Consider the following 16,188-nt stretch of genomic DNA (forward strand, 5'->3'; position numbering starts at 1 on the left):
CAACGCTTGTATATCGATTTGATCGCCCAAACCAAAGATCTCGCGCCGGAAATATAGGAGCAATAGTCGTTCTCGATTCTCTCTCGAAGTTTTCCTTTGTGGAGCCGATTAAACGGTTTACCGCGAACATGTTGACGGAATACTTGGAGAAGAGGATTTTTCATGTGTTTCGAATCCCCGAGTCGATCACGTCTGGTGATGGGGTACAGTTTAAATCCGTGGCTTTCAACGATCTTTTGAACCAGTATGGCATTCAACACATTTACACTGCTTTATACTCCCCGCAGGCAAACGCTTCGGAGAGAGTAAATCGTTCACTGTTGGCTGCTATACGCGCTTATATCGGTTCTGATAAAAGAGATTGGGGTAACAAGCTGTCATCCATCAACTGTGCCTTTCGTTCAGCGAAACACGTTTCGATCGGTACTTCCCCCTATCACGTCGTACTCCCATGGTCACCCATGGGAGTACCTACGCCCTTTTACGACGACTGAACGCCTTGCATGATGCGACCTTGGAGATCTGTTCTCAGGATAAACTTGCTATTCTGAGGGCAGACGTTCAGAGGCGCATCCTCCAAACAAGAGAGGCACAAGAAAGGGTTTATAACTTGCGATCCCGAGCTCATGAATTTCAGGTCGGAGATATCGTATATAAGTGGGTCTTCAACTTAAGCAGTGTAGCAAAGCGGCACAATGCCAAATTGCATCGGAAGTTCGTGAAAGTGAAGGCTATCGGTAGAGCCGGAACGATTCAATACGAGTTGGAGGACATGGAGGGTCGTAACCTGGGCGTCGTTCACGCGAAGGACCTCCAGGCCTAACTCACTGTCTGGATCTTTGCCTGCCTTTTCTCGTAAACACGCCGATACTCAGCCGCTTATCAGCAGTGATTGTCTCACTGGTCTTCTCTGTCTTTCCTCGAGCGGGTCTCGGAAACCCAGCTGCCCTGTAGTGATCGCGGCTTCGCGACGGGAGCGAAATTTCATTCGCCTCTTTCTGAATTAATTTGCTCAAATAATGCATTGCACAATGTGCAATTACCCTAATGTTCACCACAGATTGCACATTATTGAATGCATTCGGGCGAATTAATCTTAATAGAGGGGAATGATTTGCCACATCCGTAGGCGAACGCGCATGTTGCTTCAACATCAACTCAACAGAGTTCAAGGTGAGCGTAGTGGCATGGGGACCGGTTCTTGGTTGAACAACTGGACTGGTCGGTCAGATAGGAAAAAGGATTGGCAGCGGAGACAGCCGTGAAGACGGGAGGTAATGATCGAGGAATTTTCGCTAGAGCATCTGATGGTATCGAGCGGCCCCTGTCCTGACCCTGGAAGCGAATCTTTCCCACATCGACACAGCCAGGAGTGTAAAGGGATACGCTGGAGCAGAGCAAGTTGCTGATTGTTTTAGAGACGCCGATGGAGTTGTTATCCCAGCGGGCGTGCCACGTAAACCTGACAGGACTCGAGATGATTTGTTCAACACCAATGCTGGTATCGTTCGCGATTTGACTTCTGCCATGTCGGGCAATTGTCCAAAGGCATTAATTGTGATTATGACAAATCTTGTGAATTCGTATGTACCAATTGCCGCAGAAGTTCTAAAATCCAAAGGGAAGTACTATCCCCGTTGTCTCTGCGGTGTTTCAATTTTGGATATTGTCCTTGCTCGGAAATGCATTTCTGTTTCATGTAAAGTTGATGTGAATACCGTTGATATGCCGGTGATCGGTGGACATTCTGGTGTTACAATTATTGCGGTGATTTCAGCGTTTTATGCCAACGTTCTAGCATCCCATTGGATTGCGCGTGGTATGCAGTGGTCCTCTGGCGTTTGAATCCCAGGAGTTTGCCTAGTTCCGAGAAAAGGGTGGATTCAAACTGCATTTCCTGATCAGTGATTATCACTGCCGGGACTCCAAAGCGTGGGATCCACTCTCGACAGAGGACTTTGGCACAAGATTGTGCTGTCATGTCAGCCAGAGGTATTGCTTCAGGCCACCGCGAGAACCAGTCGATGATTGTGAAGCAATACTTGAAGCCGTGCGAATCTCGCAAAGGGCCTATGAGGTCGAGAAGGATCGTTGTGAAACCGCTTGGCCGTTCGAGAGAATGAACCCACTTCTTTTCTTGCATGCCTGGTGACCTTATACTTTTGGCATGCGATACACTTTCTGGTCCAGGAGCTGAAGTCCTTGGTTCATAGCGGGCCAGAAGTATTTTCTGGTAACTAACCGATTCGTTGTTCTGATGCCTGGGTGCGCCAAATCGTGAACTGCATGGAACACTTCCTTGCGAAAGGTGGCCGGAATGTATGGCCGAGGTCCCTTCTCCGAGTCTTCGCAAAAAATAGTGAGGTTTGAACCGCGCGTCATCTTCTTGTGCCATGGTGATAGCCGGAAAGTCGACTGAGGCGGGGATGTTTACTTCGGAGACACATGACAAAGCGTCAGCAACTATGTTGTCCTTCCCGGACACGTGCTGTATTTCAGAAGTGTACTGGCTTATGAAGATCAGGTGTCGAAGCTGACGAGGGGACGCGTTGTCGGGCTTTTGTTTTAAAGCATACGTTAGAGGCTTGTGGTCCGTGAATACTGTGAACGGCCTACCTTCTAGGGAGAAACGGACGTATTTGATGCTCAAGTACGCGGCGAACAGTTCTCGATCGTAAGTGCTGTAGTTGGGTTGAGCGGAGTTCAGCGGTTTAGAGAAGAAACTCAACGCTTGCGAGACTTGATTCACCTTTTGGTGAAGAACAGCACCAACTGCGACGTCAGAGGCAATAACGAATACGGCTAGGGTGCATCTTGTCGGGGTTCCTCCATCGCCTGGACAGCCTCTTCAGACTACACAATCATGTGTGCTGATGTCTTCTAGGCACTATGGGGAAAATATTGGAGCGGGTTATTTATAATAGATTACTCCCAGTCGTCGAGAGTCAAGGGGGCCTTTGAGTTAGGCAGTATGGGTTCCCTAAAGCCAGATCAACCAGTGATGCCATCAAAATGGTTACTGGCTTGGTCGAAAATGCGGAAGGGATTGTACTAGCAAACATTAGGGGTCGTTGGACTTACTGGTTGATCCCTTCCATTGGGGAGTGGCTGGAGAGAAAGCATCGAGAGATCAAGTTTAATTTCACTCAGTTTCTCACCGGTCATGGAGGATACCGTCAATACCTGTACAGATTTAAATTTGACACCTCACCTAATTGTCCAAACTGCGACGGGATCCCAGAGGATGCAGCGCACGTATTCTTCCAATGTCCTAGGTTCGTGGAAGAAGGGAGAAACCTAAAGGAAGGAAGTGCTATCACCGAAAAATTTTGCCCGGAGAATGGTAGCTTGTCAGGAAGACTGGGATGCTATCAATTCCATTAATCCAGGGTAAACTGCCAAAAGCAGAAGAAGTGAGGAAGGCGCGGTTACGAACCCCGTAGATAGAAGAAAGGAGACCTAGCTAAAGTAAGCTAACTCCGCCTCGTGATGTAATACTTAAAGGTGATTCCGCGGGGTAGGGGGGGAAGGGGGTAGTCGGGGCTGGTTTTAGTGGGTGAAAATCCCACACTCTGGCGTGCTCAGGCCAGAGTCTTTTAAAGATTTCCACATCCTTAAAAAAACTGACACTGTATAAGACTCTGATAAGATCCGTTATCTGCTACGGAGCACCAACTTGGATTAGATGCTCCAACAATGCCATGGTAAAATGTGAGGCATTCGAACGCCGAATCCTTAGACACTGCACAGGCTTGTCATACAACTGGAAGGCCAAAAAGGTCGGCAAAAACGCCGAGGTGTATAGGCGAGCCAAAGTGGAACCACTTCGAGAATACGTTCTTACTTTATTGGAAAAGTTCTTCGAAAGAACGGAGGACCACACCAACCAATTAATTCGGCACCTCTACCAACAGGGTAAAACCTATTGGCCACATACTTAAGGCCCTGCCAAATCGTGAGTTCATCGAAATGAAACAAGTCATTGATGGAAATGTTAAAAGTGAGCCTTAAATAATTTAAATAATGAGCGTGGAAAATGCCTTCCCCATATGAAACATGAATGTCCTGAAATCCCCTCGAATAGAAAAATCATTCATTATTTGTTTGGAAAAATTTATAGACCCACATTCCTACCTGATATCGATTTAAAATAAAAAAAATGCGATCCAGTTGACATACGCCATTCGCGTTTGATACAGTCCGTTAAATTTATCCTTTCGTCCTGTTGTTAATGTGGCAGCAGCACGTGTTGTACATATGTGCGAGCATAGCCCCATATACGCAAATTTCAAAAGATGGAAGCCAAACCGCAGATGTTGATAACAGTTGTACATATTCCAATACATTTTGGTATGTAAAACGTTGGATTCATTTATTAATTTTTCAAACTTTTAAATTCACATAGGGAAGTGAGTCCATTATTGCGCTAATTGAGTGAAAAGGTCGCAAACGTAGTGGAAACAAAATTAACAAAAAAAATAAGGCAAGTGCAATAAAGAGGATTAATTTTTCATTTGGAAATTATGGAAATTGTATATGAAAAATGTAACCATAGATACAAAATTTAACAATTTATAATTGTTCAGTCATCGTGAAATTTGAGTGCAACGTAAAAGAGGACACTACTTCGCTTCATTTATTTCATTTCCCGATGCGATTCGATGGGAAAAGAGTATCCTTCTCAATAATAATTTAGGATACCATGAAATAGAGGAAAACAGACCCTGCAGGCTTTCAGAGAGACTTTCAGGCATTGAACTTCATTTAAATAAATTGATAGATACAGTAACAACGGTGCGATGATTGAGTTGATTGAACGTCAGCCTTCCCATCTCTCGCGGTTCGTCATGGATGTTTGTATTTCTTTGTGGAGTTTTGTTGTTGTAGGCTTTCCACTTGCGATATATAGAATGATATTGACACATATTTTCATTGAAAATCGAATAGATGTAAACGCCCCCTTCTCCGTAAAGGAGGGATGTCAGGAGTAATGCTCGGAGTGTTGGCAGAAAAATGTTTTCGGAATGGGTAACATTCGATGTTTGATTGATTATTGATTGATTATTATTGATTATTTTTAGACCGGTGATGATCAATGGAACAACATCTTCCTATCGTGAGCCAATTTTTGTGAATAATGAGTTAATCGTACAAGCCCCAAGGTGGAATCATCCTTCATCACGACCAAATCTTACGTTGGGTTGAGAACTTTATTGAGGCAGCCAGCGTATGGTAGAAGCTATACAATTCCAAAGCCAGAAAATATTCAGAGGGTCGGGGTGGTTCTTCCTTAAAACTCTAACCGTTCTTACTATCTGCTACCCATTTCAATTTGAAGTCAATTGTCCATTGAATTGAGGGTGGATTAAAAATTTTATTTACGCAGGATAATAATGAGTCAGCTATTGTTGGACAGTGATTACGGCCAGCACAGAGAGAACATTGTGAGAGAATGATTTCAGTGTTTGAAAACAATTTTCTATTTTATGGAACGGGGAATCCAGGACACTTTCATAAGAGAACTTAAGTCGTCGAGTTCCCATCCACCATCTGAAAATTTTCTGTGGAAAGAATACCTAGAAGTGAAACCAAATATGGGAGAGAAGAATGTTAAATTTTTTAAGGGCTTCGAAAACTCAACACGGGTAAATAGAATAGGGATGGAATCAGTGAATTATTTGGTACCCAGGAAGCGGCCAAGAAGAAAAGTTCCTGGTAGTTCTTCGACTACGACCCTTAAGAAGGGGAATCTGATGCTTGCCAGGTCATATCACGAGAAGATATCTGCGCTGCGCTAAGGGAACAATTCAGCCTTAACGAAATAGAAGAAAGCTCGATAAAGAGGATGGAGAAGATGTATGGAGGTACACAAACCCCTGTCGGTAGCTTACCGGTTGAATTGGGGATTAAACTGATTACCGCGGGCAAGGTAAAAATAGGTTGGGTCATGTGCTGAGTTAGGGGGCAAGTATCTCTTAAGAAAAACTTCAGATGCCTCGATTTCGGTCGCTTTGCAGCAGTAGTGAGTAGTGAGCATGATACGTCAAGACGGTGCAGGAAGTGTGAAGCGCGCCACCTTATCAAAGACTGCACTGGAGATCCGCGATGCATGTTGTGCAAAGGGAGAAAGGGAGTGGACGATCGGAACGTTGCAGGCGGTGGCAGGTGCCCGACATACAGGAGGGAGGTGAATTCTAAATGAGGTTGATATATCATAAATCAACCGCAACCACTGCGAGGCAGCTTAAGACTCGCTGTCGTAAGCCGAATGTTAACGTGGCGGTAATCTGTGAGCCCTAAAAAAATCACGGTAATGCTACACCCATGCAAGACTCATCTGGAAATGCAGCGATATGGGCATGAGAACGGCAAGCCATTTAAGAAACAATGGCATTCCCCGGAACCAACTATGTACGAGCAAAACCCAACGCGTCCATATTTACATCTGTTAAGGCTCCTTTTAGTGCAACATTAGCGCAATATGAGGAGATGCTAGACGGCTTAGTGTAGGATGCTGGAGGCTATAGCCCCCAAATTATTGCCGGCGATTTCAATGCGTGGGCCTTAGACTGGGGAAGTCGAAGTCGGTTAAATTCTGCTTGAAACCTTCGCGGAGGTGGACATCGTACTACCCAATGTGGGATGTGTGTTCATCTCCCCCACCTCAGTGACTCGTTGGCGAGAGGGATGGTCTAGCGGGTGAGTGAATACTACACCCATAGTGACCATCTGGTCATTTTTTTCGACATTAGAAACGAGGTGACGATTAAGTGAGGAACAGAAGTGGAAAAACAAGAATGGCTGGGTGATCCACTGAAGCTTTCGAGGAAGAATCTTTCCGGGGGCTTTAGTAGGAGATCACGACCCGAAGGAAATGGCGCTGCGGCAAGTGAACCAGTTATGCTAACGTATTACTGAAGCATGCGACTCTAAAATGCCGCAACGGAAGTTCCATCACAGTACGAAACCAAACTATTGGTGGAACCAAGAAATTTAGTTATTCAAAGCATCGTGTCTACGAGCGAGGAGGCTTTGCAAAAGGACAAGAGGGAGGCCAGAACATCGACAGTCGGAGAGAGAATACCGCAATTTTCGAAGTAGCCTTAAGAAGGCTATCCGGGAAACTAAGCGGAATTGCTGCAAGCAGTTGTGTTCAATCTTTTTCCCCCCATAGGAAGAAAGTGAACCTCAGCCAATGGGGAGGACTTCTTCATATCCCCGGGGTGACCGAGGAGGAACTACGAGAGATTTGTAGACGAATTTGGGAAAATAAGACTCCGAGATTGGATGGAATTCCGAACAAAGCCCTGAAGGTGGTTCCTAAAATCATGCCCACATGGTTCATAAGCACAATTAAGTCGTATATGCTGAAGGGAGTGCTTTCCGCCTAAGCCCCAAAAACCACATGGCGCATCCTCTTCATATCACCCAATCTGTCATTTAGACACGATGGGGTGATATACAACAGTCTGCTTCTGTTCGTCGAGATACCGGGCGGTCTATCGGAGCGGCAGTATGGATTCCCAAAGCACGGTCCACTGTCGAAGCAATAGCAACGGTCGTGGACTTGGCTTGGGAGGCATTGGCTGGTAAGTGTTGCGCAGTGGTGACGCTGGATATCAGGAACGCCTTTAACTAAGCCAACAGGGGTTGTATTAAGGGCACCCGTGCTAAGTTGGGTGTCCCTGGTTACGTAGCTCGGATAATCGAGAGTTACCTCTGGGAGAGGCTACTTTGGTAGGTGACGAAGGACGGGTCGAAGGAATATGTTGTGACAGCAGGTGTTCCCTAAGGATCCGTACTGGGGCCGCTGCTGAACATAGTGTATGAGGGAGTGCTTGGCCTTCGGGTGCAAAAGGAGGCGATATTGATTGGTTTCGTAGACGGCCTGGCAGTGGTAGTAGTTGCGGAGCAGCTCCAGGACGTGGAACTGTTTGGAAGTGAAACCATTCATGCCATCAAAGCATGGCTTAAAATGGTGGAACTGGATCTGGCGAAAGATTAAACAAAGGCGGATTACAAATCGCAGAAAATCCGGGTTGGTAACGACGAGGTTGCTTCAAAATCGATCATTAGATACTGGGGGTAATGATCGATGCCAAGTTGAGCTTCAAAGGCACCTGGATTATGCGTGCGAAAAGCCAGTAAAGGGTAGCTCAATCCTAGCAAGGGTGATGCCTAATATTAATAATAATGATGATCCTTGATGCAACAATATATATTAGATCAGGGCTTTGAAGTGTATTTGAGCACTTCCTCTAAGACCGTAACGGTACACTTCAGTACACTGTAGGAGGCAATGTGGTCAGAATTGCGTTCGCCCGAGATTATTACCCTGATTTGACTCAGGCACTCATTCATAGCTGAGTCGACTAGTATCCGACATCCCGCCACGATAACAAATGCCTAATATTGGAGGACTAAAATGTGTTTATCGCAGGGGTGGTGAAATCCATCCTGTTATAAGCGGTTCCTATCCGGGTGTGCGCACTGGATAACACAGTAAACCAGAGAAGGCTAAGTTCGGCATACCGCCCAATTGCGCTGAGGGTATGAAGTACATATAGGACAGTATCCGGTGAGGCAGGGTGCGTCATCGCGGGGATGATTTCATTGGATTTTCTAGCGAATTAGCGAGCTAGAGATGCCGGGAAAGTCTGATCGAAGTGACTGCGAGCCTCCGGAAAGCCACTAGGAAGGAGAGGCAGAAACGGTGGAATAATTTCGAAAAAGACCGCTGGACTCTAACACTGTCCCCATCTATTGAGAGATGGGTCGAGCGATTTACCACCTAACACAGTTCCTTACGGGATATTGTGGATACAGCAAGTACTTGGATCGCTTCGGATTGGAAGACTGTCTCGAATGCGCCGGAGCGGAGATTTGCCATTGAAAGAAGGAGGTTAAACCATGCCCTCAACGCAGTTTTTGAATCCCACAGTTTCATGGAGGAGATGCAGAGTTCGGAAGGAAATTGGAGTGTGATAAATGCAATAGTAGCCGCGACACAGGAAAAACTGCAGGAACTGGATCGGGCTCGGAAAGGGCGACGGACGTGTGACTTGGTTGTGCCGATGTAAAGCAAAGTCCTTCTCGCGAAATAATATTTGACGGTGGTCCGACATGTGGCCGGAGAAGTGGGGATGGTTTCAGTGTGTGGAGAATCCCACACATAGCTGCAACGTGGCGCAGCAGCGATTTTTTTAAAGATTTCCACCTCCACTTATAAAAAAGAACGCTTGAGAGGTCTCGACCGGAAACAATAATTGCCTTGAATTATTGAGATTCGTCACGGGACTCGGAAAGGAATGCGGATAGTCCTCCCATCAAAACTATTGTTTTATACATGGCGTGAAAGTAAACGAGGATTGTTTCTTTTATTTGGGGAACGTAGATGAGTAAGAGAGTAATATCCACCGAAACATTCGGGATTTGATAAGGAGCATTAAGTTGTCTTATATTAGGAAACTGGAGGAGAAAAAGGCCCAACCATCAAGTGAGATGGTCATGCAAGAAACGTAGGTAACATCTCCTCACAATAAAGTAGATAAGAAAGCGAGCAAACATGCAGGGGCGATGACGGTGAGTTTTTGGAATCCCAGTAAGCTGCGAGGAACAAAAAGTTCTCTTCACCAAAGAAAGTGGACTACGAAAATACCCACGAAAGTATGTAGTTTCTCTAAAGCAAACTCAGCGCCTGCTATAGAGGAAGAAACCAAGACTGACCAAAACAGGAAAAATACAAAAGGAAGATTCGACCGGAAATAATAATTTTTTGGAAGAAGGGAGGTATGTTTAATGCAGATTCTTGGAAATTTAAAGGCAATATAGACGCACTCGAAGCTTACGGAATTAGGTGAGAGTGTTGCAAGGTAAGTCTTTTTCTTTTTTTTCAGCCTTTTTTTCGTTCACAAGCGGGGTCGGCTCGTCGTGATCGGTTTCGCCATTTGGCTCTATCGAATGCCTGATCTGGGTGCAATCTCCGGGCTCCATCCAGCGTATCAAGCCACCGTTGTTTCGGCTTTCCCTTTGGTCGTTTACCATCGACTTCGATGTTCAGACCAATCTTGGCAAGTGAATTCTCGTTAGCACGAATTACATGACCATACTATCATGCTTCTCTCGCAACTTTTCCACGATCGGTGCAAACCCATATCGATCGCGGATATCCTCATTTCGGATGTGATCAAAACGTGGGACGCCACTAGCCCAACGTAGCAGTCTTCATTACTGCAAGACGTTGTTCATTGCCTTTTATAGTTGGCCAACACTCAGAACCATAGGACGGACGAGATTGGGGTAAATTTTAGATTTAAGGCGTTGGCTGATACGTCGATCGCAAAGAAATCCAGTTGTGGAACGCCACTTCATCTAGGTTGCGTTAATGCGTGAAGCAATTTCATAATGCAGTTCTCCATTGGCTGATAGCGTTGACTCGAGGTATTTAAACTGCTTAGTTCTGGGCAGATCACTACCGCTGACGGTGATTGTGCCTGTTTCATATGGATCGGTCGTCAAAAATTCAGTTTTGTTTAGATTTAATCTGAGACCGTGTTGCATGAGGCGATCACTCCATTTTTGGAAAAGTTGCTCGAGATCACCATAGCCTGGAATTGTTGTTGTTGTGCGCTAAATCTAAAATTTTCTGTTATTGCCCGAACAGAGAACTGACTGTTTCACCCGATCAGTGGATGACCGGTTGCATAGAACAATAAGGGCGGAGTCTTTATTTCGGATGAGGTGAAAAATCTGCATGATCATGGAGCTTGCTCTGGGTTTCGCTGGCTAGCGAGGCTACCAAGAGCACATCGGGTAGTGTCGACGGTATGGACTATATCCCTATTATTTGGTTTACCGAAATAAGAGCCTGAATTATTCGAGGCTGCCTTTCGTTCTTCCTCCGGCAGCCAAGTAAAGTCTGATTCAATACTTTGAAACCTAGAATTTCATATGTATTCGATGATTTAAGATGTTTTTCATAAGATCTGCCTCGCAGACTCGCATGGCCGCAATTTTCCAAGAGAGCAAGGGTACCCAAAGGCCTCATTAAGTTCTATGGGGTAAGAGACGTTGACTGAGGATGCCATTCGTCGGGGATTTTCACTCTTGATCGCTGTTTTCTCTTCCTTTTTCAGCTTTGCGTCCACAGTGTTTCCGCAATGTCGAGGGATATCCCTTTTTGTACTTCAGGTTCGACGCGATCCTAACGCAGCAGATACATGAATTTTCTTAATGACGTAAGGAGTGAAGTATCGAAAATGACTCCCCCCGCCCACACTCCCTCCACTTTCTCGAGCTCGGTGATAGCACGCGAGGACGGAATACTTCTTTAGAGTTGCACTTGGTTGCTGGCGAACCTATGGTTAACCCGGCTGGTCACTCTGGCCATCCCCAAGATCCCAGTTCATTACACTGTCGAAACCTAGAGAAAATCTTTGAATTAAATCCACTCAATATTTCGGAAATTACCTCATCCAACGTATGCTACTATAAAATTCTCCCAGTCGAGTATCAATAATTCCTCAATGATATATGAAAAGCAAAAGTAAAAAAACATATCCAAAATACGAGCACATAATTTGTTGAATTAAATTTCCACCCCGTCTGTCGTTCTCATAAATTATCCAATTTATAATATGATGCCATCAACTTATAATGTTTTCGCAATTTCCTTTAAAGACGTCCTAAAGATTTCCCCATATGACCTCGAAAATGATGTATACATATGATCCCAGTGAGACGATGAACTGTTTTCCACCCCCAAAATATGTGAATATGTATCCAGGGATGTGCAGGCTGTATGGTGTCTAAGTACTGATAAATATGTAAGTGAACATACCTCCCAGAATCCACTCCCCTTCGGTGTCGTAACGTCGCTATAAGCGAGCACAGCTGTTGTACGACTGCTACGGAAATCGAATTTAATGTTAAGTTCTTCGGCCTGATTTATGGGCCACCAGATATGTGATGTTGCGAAAGGATATGTCATTGGTATGACTTCGACATCAGCCTCATAAAATTCAGCTTCCAGGACTCCTGCGGAAAGTAAGGATGTCACCGTTAGGACTGTACTATTTCAAAATGCAAATTGTTATTTCGTTGAATTTGTAATTTTCGTCATCAAGTGGGATTTCATTTGGTGTTTTATTAGGCCTCCGAATGAGCCTGTTTTTCTCGGTATTAAACTTCATGTTATGGTTCACCTCAGAAGGAGGCAGTGAGGGCTTGGAATACATCCAAAATTAGCCGTCCAGGAACTTGATAAACTTACCATGATAGTGCACTTTCGGGTTCCCCTTCTTCAACTCGTACAAGATTGACACATCGTTATAGTACACGTACTTGAGACACCCAGCGAAATTATTATTCGAAGTCAGTCCCTTCTTTTTATTCAATTCCGCCCCACCCCCGAAGTAAATCTCCGGATCAAAAAGAAGATTGGAGACTGTTGGAATCTCAATACTTTTTTCAATGTCATCGAGGACTACTTTCACGACTTTGTGGTCATGAAAGATGGTCAAATTGTGCCAGTAATGGCGAGTCAATTCATCTCCTATCACCACTGAAATCACATTATCGCCGAAATCCATTTCAACGTTAACCGAATGATTTTTAATCGAGGCGGCGATGTATTGATGCTTCAAGGATTCACCACTTGCGTAGAACAGTGCCGAGTCATCGTAGTGTGTCTTGAACATCATACTAATTCGAGTCATGGCTGAGTGGACCCGGTCCTTCCAATCGTATATTCGGTATGACACGTAGCTTGATCCTCGCAGGGTGAGTATGGTTGCAGCTGAAATGAATATGTGAATTGGGAGTTAATGATTAGGAATTATATTATTATCTTTCGGGTGAAATGTTTTCAAAAAAGTGTATCTCGGAGAATTTCATTTCTCGATAATCCCTTGCAGAATAAAAGGGAAAAGTCGGGGCTTTAATAATGGCAGCTTTTACGGTGGCAAGATATATATGCGAGGAAAAAAGTAAGATATTTTTTATAAGATTAGCCAATTCGAAATTAGACCCGTCTACAAAAAACAGTAATATCATGGATATTCTCTAGTAAGGAAGGTGCTAGTTTTTACCAGAGAACGATTGATGGAGCTATTCGTCAATGCACTTATGATAGTTGATCATTAACACCTTTGTAAGAGTTGTAAATGTTTACTAGTCCTTCCTTGGTTTAAAATCATATTCAGGAGTAGCAAAAACCATGCCTCGGTATTTATTTCAGGATTAGGTATCATATTCATTGCTGTATTCTTAAGTAAGTGACAAGTCACTGGCAAAAAAGCAAACACAGAAAGCGTAAATGACCTTTCCAAATCAGTATCCAAAATCACCAGGTTAAAAACCGATTGTCAATCAACCCACCAAAGCTTATTAGGATAATTTTCTTTTTCATACCGTAGAATTCTGGAAGATTTCTCGGTCAGTAGTTTGGAATCTCAGCAGGCATTTTCGGCATGTGATGTTCAACCTCAATATTTAGTCTTCGATGAGTTGACGAGTTGGAATTTTTAAGGCAGAACTATTATATAAAACGTCCTGAAAAAGAGCGAGCTATGACTAGTCCGATAGTTCCGAAGAGCAGCTTCTACTAAGCACCTGCAGACATGCCAGTTTCTTCAAGAGGCCGAGCTGCGTCCTTGGCACTCGGTTTTCTCATCCGGTGTTATAAGAAGGGTCTTTTAGGTGTAGGGCATTCTAAATTTTCATCAGAATAAATCCTCTACTAGAAACATCTACCAATATGATACCTCACAACCTAACGGAGGTGAGATTTCATAGCAGGACGTGGACCCAATAGGTTCCAAAGAATGCTGAGGAAGAAGATGCCAGTCATTGTGAAATACCCATCGTTCGATCGTGGTTGGTAAGTTCAGGTTGAGCCGTTTGCTTACTTTCTATTTTCTGCTGAAATTACATTATATTCATGTTCCACGATATGGGTAAATATTAGGACTGCTTGATTCATCTTGGTGGAAGAATCAAATGTGCCAGGCTCCTGACACGTGAACTTTGGCAATGATATGCTATAGAAGGATATGCTACGGACCAACATTTACTTCTCGAATTAACTGTCAAAGTGTAATATGGATGGGAATTTCGTAGGAGCTGTACTTAGATGTATTCACACGCTATCGCTGTCAGTTCCCCGAAATATGCTTTAGCTCCCTCCAGGTCTTACCCCAACTATTCGGAGCCAAGGGTTTCCTTGACCGCTCTTGCATAGTGGATGCTTTTTCACGGCATAAACACCAAGATGCGGGCCTTTTATAAAGAGTGAGTCATCCACCGCTACTTCTGCCTTCTAATTAAAACGTCTATCAGCACTTGATCGTAGGCGGTGGAAGTTTCTGCCTCGAAATTGTGTCAGATCAAGAGTAATGACCTGACAGTTTGTGCTTCATATATCGCTCTGATAGCTGTTAGTTTTTCCGAAGTGGTCCTTCTGTGTAGAGCACTGATATGCTGCCTATTGACACTGGCAAAAGCTTTCTCAAAATCGATAAAGGGTAGATGAAACGGATATCTATATTCCTGTTCGAAAATGATCCGAAGGGTGTTGACGTGGTTATTGTATAACGATCAAGAGTCGAAATCAGGTTGCTCCCCATCGATTCAACTTTCTAGATGTTCCTTGATGCGTTTAGGATAATTTTAGCCATTACTTCCATGACGGCAAGAGTCTGCTTTTCACTGGGAAACGGACCGGCAAGATGCACCCCAACGTGTACTTGAAAGTTGTTAAAGTCGATTAGAGATTCGAGGGTGATAGACGAAGCCTCACTGTCACACCACCGTTACACAAAATTCCTGAGACGCTCGCACTCCTCCTCTCCTTGGGGTGATCCACTCGACGGCAATCTTGGGGTGTTTATTCCTCCGCATGGAATAGTCCGCAATGCAATTGTCGCCTCTCCTTAGTGTATGACCTATTCATTGCCACTTCCGTTTTCCGACAACAGTGCGTACGAGTGCCAAGTCTGTCCGCCGAACACGTTTTGACGAATGTCTGGAGCTTTTGAGCAAGAACGGGGTTTCCATATGGTACTCCCATATAGCAATACAGAAAGAACACTAGCACAGGACAGTCTCAACTTGATCTTGGAGTTGAGATGGCTGCATTTCCAGATTTTAGAGAAGGTAGCGAAAGCGAATATAACGATGGCAGGGAGCACACATACTCCTCAAGATGCCACACTCAAAACGGGTCCCTTTCTTCGAAATTTTAACGATCATTCCCTCCTTCCCGTCTTTGAGAAAGATCTCGGTTTCCTAAGATTTCCGTACGAGCTAAAGCAGCAAGTCTGCAGTAACTGAAGATGATAAAGAACTCTTCCGGGAGACCGTCACGACCAACGGCTTTATCCCATTTGAGTGGGCTGGAGGCCAAAATGATTTCTTCTTTGTTTAAAGGAACAGTTCGTACCCGTAACATGCATGGATGTGATACGGTTAAGAACCGTGATGAAGTATTCTTCCACCTCTTCTGTTGTTCGTCATAGTGGGTGAGAAGTCGACCGTTGGCGTCCTTCACAGGGTTATCGAATGACTCGCGATCACATGCAGCTCTTTCGTGATACGATACACTTTTGAAATCATTGCGTTCTATGGCACCTTCCGTTTCCCTGACCAACTCAATAGCAAATTCTTTTTTGTCATGGCATACACTACGCTGAACTCCTCGGGATTTCCAGACGCGTCACGTCCGCCATCAATCGCAGTGGTCAGTAGAGCGTTCAACCCCTTCCGTTCGTCGATGGCCGATGAACTGCCTAGCACCCAAGGAGGGACCACTTTTGTTAGCAGCCCAATGCTAATCCATATTCTCAGGCTGGTTGCTCAGCATATCGACCGTCCGCTCAGCAAGATGAATTTTCTACTGTCGAGCGACAGCTGAATCATCCAAGCGGTCGATGTTGAACTTGGGGTTCGTAGCTCTTCAACCCTGCGAAACGTGTTGCATAAAACGCGCAAGCGGAGATAAGCTTCAATCAGATGAAGATTCCTTTCGAGACCGATGTCAGCGCCTTTCTTGTTATCCCCCCAGGAGACATCTCCTAAATTTACTGCTCATTGCGAAGTGGCCGATTTGATTGCTCGTACGGTGTCGGTCAGTTGAAACCCAACTGACCTTATGGCAGACTCTGCGCTCGAGCGATGTGCCACCAATGACGA

The 16,188-nt window shown here is 44.7% G+C and overlaps 1 protein-coding gene across 8 annotated transcripts in view; it reads right to left on the reverse strand.

Moving 5' to 3' along the window:
- LOC119647574 (contactin-associated protein-like 2) overlaps window positions 1-16,188 on the reverse strand; it is a 231,225-nt gene that overhangs the window by 109,021 nt on the left and 106,016 nt on the right. For all 8 annotated transcript variants that reach the window (XM_038048580.1, XM_038048576.1, XM_038048574.1 and 5 more), the window contains 2 exons: window positions 12,272-12,796; window positions 11,840-12,036 (listed from right to left, as the gene is read on the reverse strand). In XM_038048580.1, the coding sequence (XP_037904508.1) occupies window positions 11,840-12,036; window positions 12,272-12,796 (722 nt within the window). The remainder of the gene's footprint in view (window positions 1-11,839; window positions 12,037-12,271; window positions 12,797-16,188) is intronic.

This window comes from Hermetia illucens, chromosome 2 (genome assembly GCF_905115235.1).
Source record: "Hermetia illucens chromosome 2, iHerIll2.2.curated.20191125, whole genome shotgun sequence".
Classification (NCBI taxonomy): domain Eukaryota; kingdom Metazoa; phylum Arthropoda; class Insecta; order Diptera; family Stratiomyidae; genus Hermetia; species Hermetia illucens.